The 16,871-nt window shown below is 41.6% G+C and overlaps 1 protein-coding gene across 9 annotated transcripts in view; it reads right to left on the bottom strand.

Annotated features, from left to right (window-relative positions):
• Nucleotides 1–16,871, bottom strand: part of MAP4K4 (mitogen-activated protein kinase kinase kinase kinase 4) — a 491,439-nt gene that overhangs the window by 109,924 nt on the left and 364,644 nt on the right. For 6 of the 9 annotated variants that reach the window (XM_029604813.1, XM_029604806.1, XM_029604809.1 and 3 more), the window contains 3 exons: nt 16,177–16,407; nt 11,369–11,475; nt 133–284 (listed from right to left, as the gene is read on the bottom strand). In XM_029604813.1, coding sequence (XP_029460673.1) covers nt 133–284; nt 11,369–11,475; nt 16,177–16,407 — 490 coding nt within the window. The remainder of the gene's footprint in view (nt 1–132; nt 285–11,368; nt 11,476–16,176; nt 16,408–16,871) is intronic. The other 3 variants (XM_029604812.1, XM_029604814.1, XM_029604807.1) reach the window with 2 other exon arrangements.

Raw genomic sequence — 16,871 nt, 5'->3', positions numbered from 1 at the left:
GTGTACAGTCAATTCAATTATAACATTTTCTTGAAAACCTCTCAAAAGTGAAAATTAAAAAAAAAAAAAACAAAAAAAACCCAAAACACCCCCCGACATTGTAAAACAAAAAAACAGAAGAAAAATTCTTACATCTCATTCGGAAGCGCTCCCCAGAACCACTCTGAGAGCCCGGATGGGAACCAGGTTGTGACCCTGAATTACTGGAACCTGAAGAGCTGCCACTGCCTGGTCTTGGCACAAGCTTCTCTACTCTTTCCCAAAGCAGCCGTGGCTCTATGTTGCTGTTTTAAAGAGAAAACAAAAAGGCATAAGAAAACCTTTCAGCAACTCAGAGTTTGGCCAAAAATGTTTTCAAACTTCTTAAAACTCTGCAGCTCAAACATTATTAGTGACTGATCTGAAACGGCACAAATATCATACCTGACCACTATATTCTTCATACTTAGCTTAAAACACCTTGCCTGGAAGCAACTCCAATGTACCAGTGGTATACAACTGAGATAATTATGTAAGAAATATAGGATTTGATTTCCTCTGAAAAACACAAATCTTGCATCTTCCCAACTATTAAATACACTTCCCTCTGCATCTCCTATTCCCCCCTCCTGATTTTTTCCACTGGAAGATATTCTTCTACCAACCCAAATCCATCCCCTTTATTGTATGCTGTCATAGTTTAGGACAAAGTATAGAAAATTTCTTGTAAAGTGCTAATATACAGCAGTTTTGAAAATAATTTTTTACAAAATAGTATTTTTCCAAGAATATTTTTATCTTTTTTATATAATTTAAACCGCATCAGCAAGCCTGACAACGGCAGTGAACCCACTTGCCGTCCGGACTTCTTGTCATGTGCGGCATGGTATTTACCTAAATATTGTTAAAGTGTTTCTAATAGGAGGCAATTCGTTAGATATCCTCCTATTAGAAACACTTTAACAATATTTAGGTAAATACCATGCCGCACATGACGAGAAGTCCCGACGGCAAGTGGGTTCACTGCCGTTGTCAGGCTTGCTGATGCGGTTTAAATTATATAAAAAAGATAAAAATATTCTTGGAAAAATACTATTTTGTAAAAAATTATTTTCAAAACTGCTGTATATTAGCACTTTACAAGAAATTTTCTATACTTTGTTTTTTTGGTTGCTTAAGAGTTTGTTAGACAAAACAAGTGTTTTTGGTTCTTTGTGTTTTGCATAGTTTAGGACAAGCCATGTTTGACAAACTGCTCTGATTTCATACCTGGGAAGCACAGTGAACATGTTTCCTAGACTGTGGGCAATTTTAGAAGACCTTTTTCCTAGTACTATGCCCAATTAAACATGAGAAGAAATTACAAAATCCAATAAATCAACTCACTTTAACACAAGGATCACGTAAGAGAGACTTCAAATAGTTACACCTCAACAGCCTGGAGTGCTACAGAGAAACACTCATTAAGTCTCAGTTATAGATACAATTTTTATTTATTTACAAATAGTCTCTCAAATCTAATTGTCACAGACATCTTGCAAGACAGACATCCAACAATGATCAGTGTTTTGAGAATGTTGCACAGTAACTCTGCACCATAGGAACATGCCACCATTCTGAAAGTGATCCTTTCTTCTACAACGGAAGTACAAAAGAGTTTTACAACATGATTGACATATAGCCATATAACCCTTTGCATTTGTTTCCATTGTAGAAGGATCACTTTCGTAATGGCGACAAGTTCCCCTGATGCAGACAGTTAAACTGTGGACTGGACAAGTTCCTGAAGGAGAAGTCCTTAAACAGTTATTAGCCAAGCAGACTTGGTAAAGCCAGTGCTTAACCCTGAAAGTGAAATATAAGAAATAGATGAACTACTGAGGATCTCTGCTGGGTATTTGTGACCTGGAGTGGTCACTGTTAGAATGCTAGGCTCTATGTACCTTGGTCTGACTCAGCATGGCATTTATATTCTTATTTTGAACTTTTCCTTAATAAGCTCCTATTCAGTCTTCACATATCCAGGATGGGTCTCAATTCCCCTGACTTCTTGGGGATAAGGAAATGGAAGAATAAAACCCCCTTGCCAAGTTTTTTTTGGGAGGGACAGGTTCTACTGCTCGCCGACTGAGAAGGACCCATCGGTGCAATGCTAGAAGATGAGAGAAGCGCAAATGGCAACCAGATTTGAGAGTTTTGAGGATCCAACGGTCTACACTCTTGTAGGAAAAGGTGAATCCTCCCCCCTACCGGAGGAGGGTTGTGGCCAAATGGCAGAGTTTCATCAAAAACGAGGCCCAGGTTGAGGCTAGTCTGCTGCAGTATCTTTGGCAAACTCTGGCATGCGGATAACAGCGTGCCAGAAGCTACTGTTGCGGTAGCACAGGGGAGGTGTGATACCATTGAAACTGGCAGAAAGGATGTCTGATAGAAGGAGCATTTAAAAGCAAAGAAAAGGATGGCTGGAGGAAGATGATCACTTGGCTCCCATCGATAAGACTAAATGGTGGCATATTGTTCCTTAATCTATGCAACTGTTTCTCAAAAAAGATATAATTGCGATGGAGAAGGTACAGAGAAGGGCTACCAAAATGATAAGGGGAATGGAACAGCTTCCCTACGAGGAAAGACTAAAGAGGTTAGGACTTTTCAGCTTGGAGAAGAGATGACTGAGCGGGGATATGATAGAGGTGTTTAAAATCATGAGAGGTCTAGAACGGGTAGATGTGAATCGGTTATTTACTCTTTCGGATAATAGAAGGACTAGGGGGCACTCCATGAAGTAAGCATGGGGCACATTTAAAACTAATCAGAGAAAGTTCTTTTTTACTCAACGCACAATTAAACTCTGGAATTTGTTGCCAGAGGATGTGGTTAGTGCAGTTAGTATAGCTGTGTTTAAAAAAGGATTGGATAAGTTCTTGGAGGAGAAGTCCATTAACTGCTATTAAGTTAACTTAGAGAATAGCCACTGCCATTAGCAATGGTAACATGGAATAGACTTAGTTTTTGGGTACTTGCCAGGTTCTTATGACCTGGATTGGCCACTGTTGGAAACAGGATGCTGGGCTTGATGGACCCTTGGTCTGACCCAGTATGGCATTTTCTTATGTTCTTATGATCTTGTCTCTGAAGAGATTGCCTCCCAAACAAAGGGACAGCCAACTTGTCATGAACGTCTTCACGCAGTTACCGGCTGTCAACCAGGCCATCCAATGTGCTCCAATAACTGCTGTAGAAGATCTTGTTCAAGTATCAAATGAGTCATACACTGACTGGAGAAATTGTTTGCACTCTTCTGCATTCAGAAGGGCCCATAACAATAGCCTTCCTGCTCCCTGTCCAGCAACTCTAGCAGAGGTTTCAGCTTGTCAATACACTTGTGTAAGCATTGAACCATATAGAATTGGTGAGCCATGATGCGGGCACTGAGCATCAAGTTCGGAAGACCTTCTCCCCCCAAAGCTGTCTAACAAATTGTTAAAAAAAAAAAAAAAAGATCTTAAGACGTGGGTCTTTAAACTAGCCTTCGATAGCAGCGATGAAGGATAAAACAATTGAAAGAGAGCAGTCATATTGTTAAGAGTGAAATCAGCAAGCAGCTGTGAAATACCAGAGGCATTGACGATAATTCATAGGTAATTGTATTTTATGGTATGTATTTGTTGTGTAATATACTTATGTTTTAACTTTGCTGTGAACTATGATTGTAAACAGTGGTGGCATGTAGACAAAAACAACGGTCTAGGGTCTTTTTTTTTCTTTTTAGTGTTTATTAAAATTTGTGTGCCATTAACAAGCAAACATAACAAAACAAGGCCAAAATAGCCATATAAACATAGCCCAGCAGATATAAATTGTACGTTGTCTGAGATAAGAAAGTCACTAATAATCTTCCTGTTATTCCCCTCTTAACCCACCACAAGAGTGCATGTAAATATAATATGCATGTTATTTTTGCCTCAGCAGACTGTACTTTTGAATGTTTTTTCATGTAAAATTTGTTATAAATGCGTAATTTGTGGGGGTGTGGGTAAAGTATGTGGGGGTGTGTGGGGTGGTGTGTGTGCAAGGCCGTAAGGTTTGCCTAGGGTACCTAATACCCTTCCCCTATACACGGGTTCTGGGGTGGGGTGTCCGTTTTTAAAAATATAGATTGCAGGAGGGATAGGGCTTTATTTGATGGGCCCGGGACAGACACTGAATGAATCAGGGGAGGGGGAGGGCAGCACAATTATGTTTCGCACAGGGCAGCAAAGAACAGTGGAACTGTGACGTGGTGGGGGAAACCCTACCAGGAAAAGCAAGCAGCTGCAGTGGCAGAGGGCAGCAGCACTGCTGGCATTTCCTGGAGTCAAAGCAGCAGCAAAGAACAAGCCCTAAGATGCCGCCGGCGGCTGAAGGGAGAGACTTGCCCTGTGAGAGAGTGAGTGCCAGTGTATGAGAGGGTGTGCGTGCGTATGCGTGTGTATATGAGAGGGTGCATGCGTGAGTATATTTTATTTATTTAAGGTTTTTATATACCGGCATTCATGATAAAATCACATCATGCTGGTTTACTTTAAAACAGTGGTGCACAGAAAGAAAGAACAAACTGGAACTGTAGTGCGGAAGAAAGCAGTTACAAAAAACAGGGATGCTTAAACTGGGAGAGGAAGGAGAAAGAAAAGGTTAATAGCATTTTAAATATTTACAACGAACAGTTAAATGAGCTGGTTGTGTTATAGAACTTGCAGCTGAAGGACATTAGCTGGAGTCCGGGAAAGCTTGTTTGAAGAGCCAAGTCTTAAGTCTCTTCCTGAAGGTTGGGAGGCAGGGTTCCTGTCTTAGGTCTGGGGGGATGGAATTCCATAAAGGGGGACCGGCGGTAGAGAGGGCCCGATCTCTCAAGGTAATATGTCTAGTGGCTTTGGTTGGAGGAACCTGGAGTGAACCTCTATATGCGTCTCTGGTAGGTCTTGAAGAATTGTGTAAGAGGAGAGGAATTTGCAGGTCGATAGAAGTATGTTGATGAATGATTTTGTAGATAACGGAGATGGATTTGTAGAGAATTCTGAAGTGCACTGGCAGCCAATGAAGGCTTTTTAGGATAGGGGTGATGTGATCTCTTCTTCTGGCGTTTGTTAATATTCGTGCTGCCGCATTTTGTACCATCTGAAGCGGTTTGGTATAGGAGGAAGGGAGAACTAGTAGGATAGAATTGCAATAGCCTAACTTTGAGAAAACTAATGCCTGAAGGATTGTTCTAAAGCCATATATGTGTATGAAAGGATGCCTGTGCATTCATGAGAGAGAGAGAGAGCGTGTGTGTGTGTGTGTGTATGCGCGCGCGTGTGTGTGTGTGTGTGTGGGGGGGGGGGGGGGTGAGACAGGAATCCTGTGTGAGAGATAAAGAGGAAGCCTGTATGTGTGTGAGAGAGAGACTGAGGAAACGTGTGTGTCTCTTTCACACACAAGCTCCCTGTCACTCACCGCATGCGGTGAGTGACAGGGAGCTTGTGTGTGAAATCTTTAGGAAATCTTAAAATTATATATTGTGTGTGAAATCTTTAGGAAATTTTAAAATTATATATTGTGGGGGGCGGGAGTTGCCAAGGAAGAATTCGCCCCAGGTGCCAAATACTCTAGGAACGCCTCTGGACTCGCCAGCACAAGTCTGGCGCAGTGGGATACAACCCATGTAATTTAGAAGGGGGTGAGATACCATCTTTAAAGAAATTTATATCCATTCTCCAATATATTCCATTCCCACAGATCTCAGACTGGAACCCTGCCTCTTAACTTTTAGGAAAGGACTTAAGACTTGGTTATTCAAGCAAGCTTTCCCAGACACAATCTAATATCACGTTATAGATACAAACCAAGGACTTCAAATATTCAGCCATTAATCATGCCATTTTTACATAGCATTTAATTTATTTGTATACCGTTTAACCGTTTATTCTTTCCTATCTCTTCCTTCTTATCCAAGTTCTGCTACCCTTGTTATTTGTAACTGCTCCTTCGATCACCACAGTTCTAGTTGTTGTATTTAATGCACTCCCGTTCCATGTAAACCAGCAAGATATGTGCTCATGATTGCCGGTATATAAAAACCTTAAATAAATAAATAAAAAATAAAATATGTTTGTGGCAATTGAACTCTTCCCTGTCAGCTGGAAACACATGCCCCCCCCATGTGTCCTCATCCAACATTTCACCTAAATCTCTCTCCCACACAATCAAATGCCTTGGTTTAAACCCCAGCATTCCCAATAAAAGGGTTTAGATTTTTTGATATTGCCTTTAATGATTCCATCCATTCTACTGCAACAGGCCTCTAACAGAGTTATAGGGAGCTTTAATTCCCTTGTGACAGCCCGGGATTGGCTAAAAGACACCACCTGCAGGTAGTGTAGAACAAATTGCTTACACAACAAATCAAATGAGCATATACCATTCCCATCCCAAATTTGACCCAACCTACGGCTCGATACAGTAAGGCCGCGGTAAAAACAGTGCGGCAGTGTCAGGCGCACCCTTCCTCCCCGCACGCACAGTTCTCCTGACCTAACGCCTGATTCTCTCTTCTAATCGCATGCAAATGCATGCCGCGGCTGTGAAGCGGTAGGGAAGGGTTATGCCCGCGCAACCCATTTTACTGTATAGGCGCTGTAACAGCGCCTATACAGTATCCTGGGTGCGCTGGTACCTGTCATTTCAAATGACATTTGAAATGACAGGCACCAGGAAGTGTAAAAAAGTGTAAAAAAACAAAAAACCTGTGTGTTATATAAAAAAATAAAAAAATTTTAAATACCTGTCGGAGGGCCGTGGGTCCAGGCGGCCGGTGGGCGGCGGGCAGCCATCAGCGGCATCCGGTAGTCCCTTCTCCCAAAATCGCACGGGCAGGTCGGCAGCCGGGGGGGGGGGGGGGGGGGGGCGGCAGCAGGATCCGGGAGCGGCGGGTAGGCAGCAGCGGGGTCTGGGGGGGCAGCGGCAGCAGGATCCAGGGGTGGCAGCGAGATCCGGGGAGCCAGCAGCGGCAGCATGTTCAATCGAGCAGGCAGGCAGGTGGCAAAAAAAAGATGGCCGCCTGCACGGGAAAAGCGTGCAATTGGCCGCTGAAGACGTGACGTCACGACGTTTGGCGTCACGGGGTGTGACGTCACGTCTTCAGCGGCCAATTGCAGCTTTCCCCCGTGCAGGCGGCCATCTTTTTTTCCCACCTACCTGTCCGATCGAACACACTGCCGCTACTCGCTCCCCGGATCTCGCTGCCACTGCCGCCCCTGGATCCTGCTGCCGCTGCCCCCGGACCCCGCTGCTGCCTACCCGCCACTCCCGGATCCTGCTGCCGCCCCCCCGCTGCCGGCCCCCCCCCCCGCTGCCGACCCGCCCGTGCGATTTTGGCACTCATCCAGGCAGGGGGAGCCGGAGGTCGTTCACCGTCGGCTCCCTCTGCCTGGATGAATGCCCGTGCGAAATCGGGAGGAAGGGAGAAGGGACTACCGGATGCCGCTGATGGCTGCCCGCCGCCCACCGGCCGCCTGGACCCACGGCCCTCCGACAGGTATTTAAAATTGTTTTATTTTTTTATATAACACACAGGTTTTTTGTTTTTTACACTTTTTACACTTACCGTAGCAGGCCCGAGCCTTGCTACTTTTTCGTTTGTTTTTTTTTTTTGCTTCGGGAGGAGGGGACCGGACGGGGCTGCAGGAGACCGGACGGGACCAGGGCGGGTAAGCAATGTTTTTACACTACACTATACTAACTCCTACTAGGGGGAGGCGGTAAACTAGCAGGTTAAGGCCGCGGCAGAACAGCGGGTTACGGAGGAGATAATATCAGTGCCCGTTACAGTATCGCAGGGGAATAGCTAATTCCTTCATTATACAGCTTTTTCGTTCATTTACATGCTGGGTGCGGAAAGGGTTTAGGAAAGGGTTTAGGAAGCGCTAAGGACGCGTGAAACTGGAGACTGTATCGCTGGATGGCCTTACTCGTCTGTATTGTGCGCTCCCAGCACGTTACAGACGGGGAATCTTTAACTCAACGTTACTGTATCGACCTGCTAGAGAGCCCCATATTGCCCCACCTCATCGCCCACTTCTGAGACGTTCCTGGGGGAAAAGCTATGAGATTGATAAAGGAGGTCCTGGACCAATGCTGCTCATCTCCCACTAACTGCTTCCGAAATGTAAACCAAATACTAAGTGTGTCAAGTGCACTGATGGGGCACCTTTATCCACATGTTTATTAACCCCTTCAAAAAAGTGAAGCAGATTTGTGAGGCAAGACTTGCCTTGGGTAAAGCCATGCTGACTTTGTTCCATTAAACCATGTCTTTCTATATGTTCTGTGATTTTGATCTTTAGAACACTTTCCACTATTTTTCCTGGCACTGAAGTCAGACTAACTGGTCTGTAGTTTCCCGGATCACCCCTGGAGCCCTTTTTAAATATTGGGGTTACATTAGCCACCCTCCAGTCTTCAGGTACAATGGAGGATTTTAATGATAGTAAAATTCTGTAACCTAATAGATCTGAAATTTCACTTTTGAGTTCCTTCAGAACCCTGGGGTGTATACCATCCGGTCCAGGTGATTTACTACTCTTCAGTTTGTCAACAGGCCTACCACATCTTCTAGGTTCACCTTGATTTGCTTCAGTCCGTCAATCATTACCCATGAAAATCTTCTCCGGAATGGGTACCTCCAACATCCTCTTCAGTAAACACCGAAGCAAAGAAATTGTGTAATCTTTCCGCGATGGCCTTATCTTCTCTAAGTGCCCCTTTAACCCCTCGGTCATCTAACGGTCCAACTGACTCCCTTGCAGGCTTTCTGCTTCGGATATATTTTAAAAAGTTTTTATTGTGAGTTTTTGCTTCTACAGCCAACTTCTTTTCAAATTTTCTCTTAGCCTGTCTTATCAATGTCTTACATTTAATTTGCCAACACTTATGCTTTATCCTATTTTCTTCTGTTGGATCCTTCTTCCAATTTTTCAATGAAGATCTTTTGGATAAAATAGCCTTTTACCTCACTTTTTAACCATGCCGGTAATTGTTTTGTCTTCCTTCCACCTTTAACGTGTGGAATATGTCTGGACTGTGCTTCTAGGATGGTATTTTTTAAATAATGTTCACACCTCTTGTACACTTTTTACCTTTGTAGCAGCTCCTTTCAGTTTTTTCTATTTATCATTTTATCAAAGTTTCCCTTTTGAAAGTTTAGCACGAGAGCCTTGGATTTGTTACTGTCCCCCCTTCCAGGTCATTAATTCAAATTTAATCATATTATGATCACTATTGCCAAGTGGCCCCACCACCATTACCTCTCTCACCAAATCCTGAGCTCCACTGAGAATTAGATCTAAAATTGCTCCCTCTCTCAGTGGTTCTTGAACCAGTTGCTCCATAAAACTGAATCCTGCCTGTTTAGTCTATGTACCTGTCCCGAAGAGCAAGAGTAAGACACACACACACAGGTGGTTTCCAGTGCCTGGGCACAGAAGGTTAGCCTTCCCTCCACAGAGAAGACGCCACTGCTTCGAGGCCAGATAGTCTGGAGAAGAAAAGAGGAGCTAGCCCAGCTTAATAAATTCTTTTATGGACCCTTAGGAAACATTACGAAACTAGTTGGTAGTAGCTTTAAAACTAATTTAAGGAAGATTTTTTCAGTCCACACACAATTAAGTTGTGAAATTTGTACCAGAGGATGTTTTCAGAGCTAATATTATATATAGCATTAAAATAGGTTTCAAAAATTTTGGGGGGGGGAACAAGACTAATAATTACTAGCCAAGTAGACATGGGTATCATCAGCTCTTACTCCTGGGAGTGAGCAATAGGGAATTAATCTTCCCATTAGGATGTTCAGGTACTTCCAAGCGACCTGACATCATCACTGTTGAGACAGGAAGCCGAGCTTAATGGACCATGGGTCTGACCCAGGATGCTATTTCTTATATGGACTAAAACCACATTTGGGATTAACTTTCAATAGTTTGCACTCAGACCAGCACCAAATGAGAAGGACAATATTGCTATTTTTCAGCCAGACAATAGTATCTACGCAGTAACTTCCCCCCCCCCCCCCCCACTGAGTAACAGAATCCTGGAAGGATGCAATATCTTTAATTGGATAATCATAAAAAGATGTATTACATGAGCGTTGAGGCTACCCTGGTCTATTCTCCAGATGTGACAGCAAGCCTATTATAACCCTCCACTGAGTAATCAATCTTGAATTAAATTGGAGGGGATATGCAACCCAATTCTACAGTTTCACTGAAAATGTGCCACTTTATAAACTATTGCAAATGCTCCTCTCTCTCTATCCTTCACGTGCAAAACAAATTGTTCTCCACAGCAAAAATGAAAAGGTAGCAAAATAAATGCTCTAACCCAAGAGACAAGACAACTTCAGAAAAAAGGATACAACTAACCATCTCCAGGAAACTGCACTCTTTAAATGCTCGAGAAGAATTAAGTCCAATATAAACAGAGGAATATCTGACCGCATGCCTTTTGTATTAACATACTACTCCTCAAGCTAGAAATTATAGATACATTCACAAAATGTCATAAAAGACCTACAACTATTGTTCTCAGAGGATGGTTCACTAAAAGAAATATTCCCCACTGCTCCAAGTATAACTTTCCAGCAGCCATGAAATCTAAAACAAAAGCTGGCAAGAAATAAACTTAAAACAATTAGTAAGGACAGAAAAAGCACTAAACCCTGGAAGATATCACTGAATTGCATCAGCATATCACCCAAGATGCCAAAATTCAAAAGTTAAATTCATGCTCTTCTGCTAAGAGAGGGTTGTACCATCCAATGCAGGAAGAGTGATGCTATGTTGGTAAAAGGCTACAAACCAAACCAAGAAGAACAAGTAGACAAAGTAACCACAAAAAAAAAAAAAAAAACGAAACACCTACAGGGGAATGTTTTCCCAAGTACCTTCTATATCTTACAATCATGAAGCTAAATTATCTAGAACTGGAAGACATTTAAACTTATAATTCAATATTTGGATATGCAATACTAATCAGACTGCAATTTGTGCACATATTATCCCACCCAATTTTCTTACAACTAACCACCATCATTTATTCCCTTCCTCACCAAATTCATAATTCCTCCGCTACAAACATAACGGCTAGAAGTGCACCCAAGCACAAAAAAATGCCCCTTCCTTACGATTTTTACCAGCACTTCATATAGGCATCACCACCTTCAGCTCATTTTACATTAAAAGAAATGAAAGGTGTACGACTCTTGCAAGACAATCAGGAATTATTTGTGTTAGCCCAATAAAGACATCACCTGCAACCTGTCTGCTGACTCGTTTCTTCCCCAAGCGGAAAGACACGAGGAGTATTCTGAAATGCAAACCTTGTGGAATTCCTTTGCCCTGCTTGATTGCTTTGCTGTCCACTACCCTGTTGAGGGGAATCTCGACGAGACAGAACAGGAGACCTGGATGTTGTCCTCACAGGAACCTTATATAGGAGGAAAAAAAAAAAAAGCGGTTACATTAATACACGACGTACACCCCAATTTTACTGCTCTTTGCCTACAATGTACACCAGAAATTCAGAATGCTATTCTAAGCCAAACCTCAGGTATTCATTTTATTTTTAAATCTGCAAAAAAAGTGCCTGTTTCGATGGCCTTCTCCATTTTGCAAGCCACCAAACAGATCTATATGGCATCCATGCGCAATCATTACATTTGAGAAAAAAAAATATGAAATTTTAAAGTCTGACGGTAAGAGAAAGCAATTTTCTGAAATTATGCAAAAATTAGGAAAACAAGTTTAAAGGTACCCAAGGACCTATGAGCAATAAGCAAGCAAGAGGTGAAAATTGGCAGGAAGATACACTGAGAAGATGCATCTAGTCTTGATGTTAATTATATAAATAAAAACAAGCCGCCTTACGTGCACACACTAACAAATGTGTGTTATCATGCTTCTGTTTCCTTCTTTTCCAATTACATATATATTAATACAAATTGCATATAGCCACCATGAGGCAACATTCAGATGCAAACAATACTTTCCGAAATGCATCTTTGCAGTAATAAATCCATTGTAAAGGAAAAATGTCAAACTACCACCGGAGGGGGGAAAAAAAAGGGAGGGGGCATGCGCAAAAATTCACAACGAAAAAGTATAATGAAGATGCCAAGTCACAAAAATTAAATAAGCCTGCCAAGTCACACAGTCATAATGCAATAGCTAATCCCAAACATTTCAACAAACACCCAAAGTGGAACGCTCTTAAACCTTAATAGACTCAAAAGCCCGTGGTGTGAGACCACACAGCTTATATACATAAAACATAACAAAAGCAATCATCTGCCTTGTGATAAAAGAAAAATGCAAAAAAAAAGTCTTTTTTTTGGGGGGGGGGGGGGGGAGGGGGAGGGAGAAAGATCTGAACCTTCATACTTATCCAGAAAAGTTACAGCAAAAGGCTTTTAAAAACAATTCTGTTCACGGATTACTATACAGCTACATTTGATCCCACTTGGATCTGTTCCACTGTGGGAGTTTTAAAGAACTGTTTCAGAGTTACCTATGATGACTATTGTGTATATTTAGGGGTTTACTTCCCTTTCGGTCTTATGATTCGTTACTCGTATCTTTTCGGCATTAAGAAAACAAGGTCTTAACTTCCTTGCATGAAGCTGCTCCATGATATTCAGCTCAGATCCGTGCGTTTTATTGGTTAAAACCATTTATGGCTATAAGGGCCTGGCAGTCTCTTCTCTGCAGTCCATTTCAATATTTCTGCTATGTTCTCATCACATAAACAGAATGGAGTATGAAATATGCACACTTACTAGCACTGTCGTCATAGCATAACAAGCAGCCATGGTCTAATGATATCAAGCTGTTTCAAGACATCTGGTCATTAAAAACACATCCCAAGCTCTGTATTAGTTTCACTGAATAGTGAATGCTGGTGTGAGAGAGTGAATTTAACTAGTAAACTGACCAGACACGAGCAAGACCTCTCACGGAGGTAACCTGAAAGCCTCATTTTCATATTAAGACTGGGGAAATACTGGACAGAAGCCCAGGAATTCCTCTTCTTTCCTGAATAATGTGATGGTGGCTGCATTGTTAGCCCACATAGATACATAGGCATAAAAAGGTCAAACGAGTTGCGGGCAACACCATTTTATTGAGCTTAATATGCTGGTGACCAGCTTTCAAGAGCTAGGCTTCTCTTCATCAAGTCAATGCAAGACGGGTCGATCAAAGGATGACCGTTTTTCAATGTGCAAGTAAATGGAGGTCTGGATTATAGAATCCGTATTTTAGTTTTAAAAGCTTTAAAGAGTTGTAGAGTCAAAATGATAGGCAAGCAAGCTCATTGTCTAGAGGGGTAAGAAAAGTGGGGAAGACAAAGGGGTAAAATTTACAGTTACGATAAGTAAGAAAACTAATGTCTGTTAAAGAAGAATGTCCCAGCTGCCCTTCGTGTGCTTCTGTGCTCATTCCAAAGTTATTGATCATTTACATTTCAAATGTCTTACAATCCTGGATAGGTTTGGAGTTTCCAGTTATCAAAAGTCATCGATGCAATGGTCTGGAAAAACATTTCTCCCACAGGAAGGCCCATCTTGTTCTCTGCAATGTGTTAAGCTTGTGTCTGTATAGGATTTATTCTCGTCTAAATTTCTGACCCATTTCACTGATGCTGCATCCCTTTTCCCACACTTTCTCCACTGGATAACATACTACGAGAAAGGAGCGTGGTTATGGATCTTTTATGCTGAATACTTTTCCCAATGTGGCTAACTATAGCGTCTGGTGGTGTGTGCTATCATTAAAATGATCAAACACTTTTGAAACACAAAACTGCCCACATGCCAAAAAGTGAATGTCTGATTTTAGTATACTACTTGGATTCATGCAGTGCATTGCTTTTCAATGCCCTTCATACTCCTCCATGCTAACTGGCCCAAAGTTAAAGAGCAGATTGCCCTGGGGTGGAGGTCTCCCCTCTCCCTGGTGCACACATCTCCTGACCCCTGGCCGAATGGCAGGACAGCGTCTTACCCTCCCTATCTAACTCAGTCTCTTGTTGCTGCCTTTGAAATGTGGCCCCAAATGGGGAGATTGATCCCTTTGAGAAACCAAGATACTGGGCCTGCTGTGCTGAATCTGTGCACGAACGAGACTGCTGCAGTTCTAATCCAGAAGTTAAGATTCCCACTTGCTAAGACGCGTGACATTTAACCCCTGGTACCATGGGTAGCACATAGCAGGGTAATGACTAATAAGATTACTGCCATTCTGTGTAAGTGTTTAGCATACCCAGGCCTATTAACATTTAATACTTCCAGGTATGTGCTGTGCACCAGCTTCACCACAAGTTTGTGGCCTTGCGTATGTACCCCCTCTATCCCCCACCCTCCCCTTCCACTTTACAACTCTTCACAGCTTTGTAAACCAGCACATGTTGTAATCCAACCTACAACTTGGGTGTAGATTCAGATATCATCCTTGACTCGTTCTGCACTGACCCGACAAAAGGCAGTATAAACCTTTTTCAATTTTTTTGTCCATAGACTTGATCCTCTTAAAATATGGACTTTCAAATTAGAGCTGTAGCAAAAAATATATATTTTTTTAAAACTAAAATTAATTTGCCAGCTAGAATTTTTATTTGCTTTCAATGTGAAACAGTTAACTATTTCCTCCCTGGAAAGCAGTTGAAACCTGCCCCTCATGCGCCCCCCCCCCCCCACCCTATGCATTAGAATTAACGTGAACTACTATAAATTACCCTGTATCACACAGAGTTCCTGAAGGCATTGCTACAACCTATTGTTTTGCTTAGATTACTTATTTCAAATCTAATCTTTATTTCATGTTTACTCCTTGCCATCCTCCTCCCTTAGGCCTGTTATGCCACTATAGCCGCTGGTCTAACAATACGTTGCCATTTTAGCATGTTGTACCCTGCCCTGGGGTAATAAATCAAAATAAAGATAACTTAGCAATTCTAATCCCTGTGGTCGCCCACCTTGAGGTTGGGATCACTGTAATGCACTGTGTGCAGGTCTCTCTCAAAGCCCATTGCAGAAGCTTCAATTAGTCCATAATTCAGCAGCTAGAGACTCTAAAGTACATTTCTTTACAACATTTCCCCACAGTTAAACTGCACTGGCTGCTGTCTTTTTGATGTCAGTTTCAGATGCTGGCTATTTCTTAAGGCGTGGCATTGGATAGGCCTAACTTATTTAAAGAATTTGACTCAATGTACTTTCTAGGAATCTTCACTCTTTTAAAAGGTCTCTTTGTACTGCCATTTTTGGCAGAATTTCATTGGACCACCTAGAGAGGCCTTTTTCTATATAATACCTTTTTAAGAATACTCTTCCAAAGGAAATTAGACTGCAGGATTACATGTCTTTTGGGCAAGCAGTTAAACATGGATATTTAAGAAAGCATTTGATTAATATTTTTATTTTACGGGATTTTGGTTTTAATAAATACTGTATGCTTTTAGTACCTATTATGACGTTCTATATTCTGTTTTGACCTTATATTTATTTTTGATTTGACAGTCTTATGTTGTGTTTTATTTGTTGTTGTAATTGTTTTAAGATATATTTTAATGTAATTAAATCGATTGGCTGGTCAGGTTACTGCCCAATTTGCGGTATATAAAATCTTTTAAATAAATAAATACAAAAATAATTTGCTTTATGTTGGATTTGTTTTGCTGGTTTATAATTTTACTGGTCATGGTCTATTATGATGCTATTATAGTACTATTGTTGTTTTGATTATGGATTTTATAGCAGCTTCTTGTAACTCGCTTTGATTTACTTCAGGAAAAGCAAAAAATAAGTGCAAATAAACTCTTAGCTAGTCACCAATGTATTTAGTACAATAAAAAAAGTTAATTACAACTAGGTCTTCCCTGACAAGCATAATGCTATAGGTGTTTCTTGTGTTTATTCCCAAGTGTACAATTTCTGTACATACAAATTTTCTACTGTAAGCAGTGAACATTCTGATTTCCTTATGGATCTCTTAAATAAGAGTCAGCAACTTAAAAGCCCCACCCTCTCATGGAAATGTTACTTGCACCATGCTCTGGGCAACTATGCACTGTTTGGAAACAAGCTACCACATCCTTTCAAAGTGCAAACCTTCTTGTCTTGCTACTCCTTACCCTTGGAGGCACCTCGTCACTGTCTGATCTAGCCCAAGCCTTTTGAGTTGGGTCAGGTACCTCTGACTTAGAGTCAGAACTCTGATTTAGCACTTCACTGCGTGAAGGTGGATGTGGGTCCTGAGAGCGAAGATGGTGATGTGCAAATTTGGGAGAAGGATCACTGAAGGAATGGGATCGCGAGACAGGGGAAACATTGTTCTTGAGAGATGCCAGATGGGACCACTGTACCTTCCAAGAAAACAAAACACAAAACATTTAATGCTGTTCTATATTGCTGATTTTTTTTTTAGTTAGCAGAAAATCCAAATGAATGCAAGAACAAATAGAAGCTCGGGATTGGCAGAAAGCAAGCATATGGTGGCACAAATGTAAAACAAAGCAAGGGGAGGTAAATAATGTAGAGGATTAGACAAACATGCATGAACCTTTGTCAGAAAAAAAAATGCCTCAATGTACATGCACTATGTAGTGAAAAGACGTATTCTAAGACTTAAGGCAAAGCATCATTTAAAAATAATTTGAATTACCCATAGTATAATGTTTTATTAGGAGTGAGAAACCACTGCCTGACAACGTATACCCACAGTTTCACTGTTACAAGTGTCTCCTAGAAAGACCTCCATAGGTTGGTAGAGAAGCCCTTCCCTCAAACCAGGTTTGAATTTGCTGCTGTAAGCAGCAAAAGTGTCTCC

The sequence above is a fragment of the Rhinatrema bivittatum genome, chromosome 5, assembly GCF_901001135.1.
Source record: "Rhinatrema bivittatum chromosome 5, aRhiBiv1.1, whole genome shotgun sequence".
NCBI classification, from domain to species: Eukaryota; Metazoa; Chordata; class Amphibia; order Gymnophiona; family Rhinatrematidae; genus Rhinatrema; species Rhinatrema bivittatum.
The sequence above is the reverse complement of the archived record's forward strand: the minus strand, read 5'-3'. Positions and strand labels throughout refer to the sequence as shown.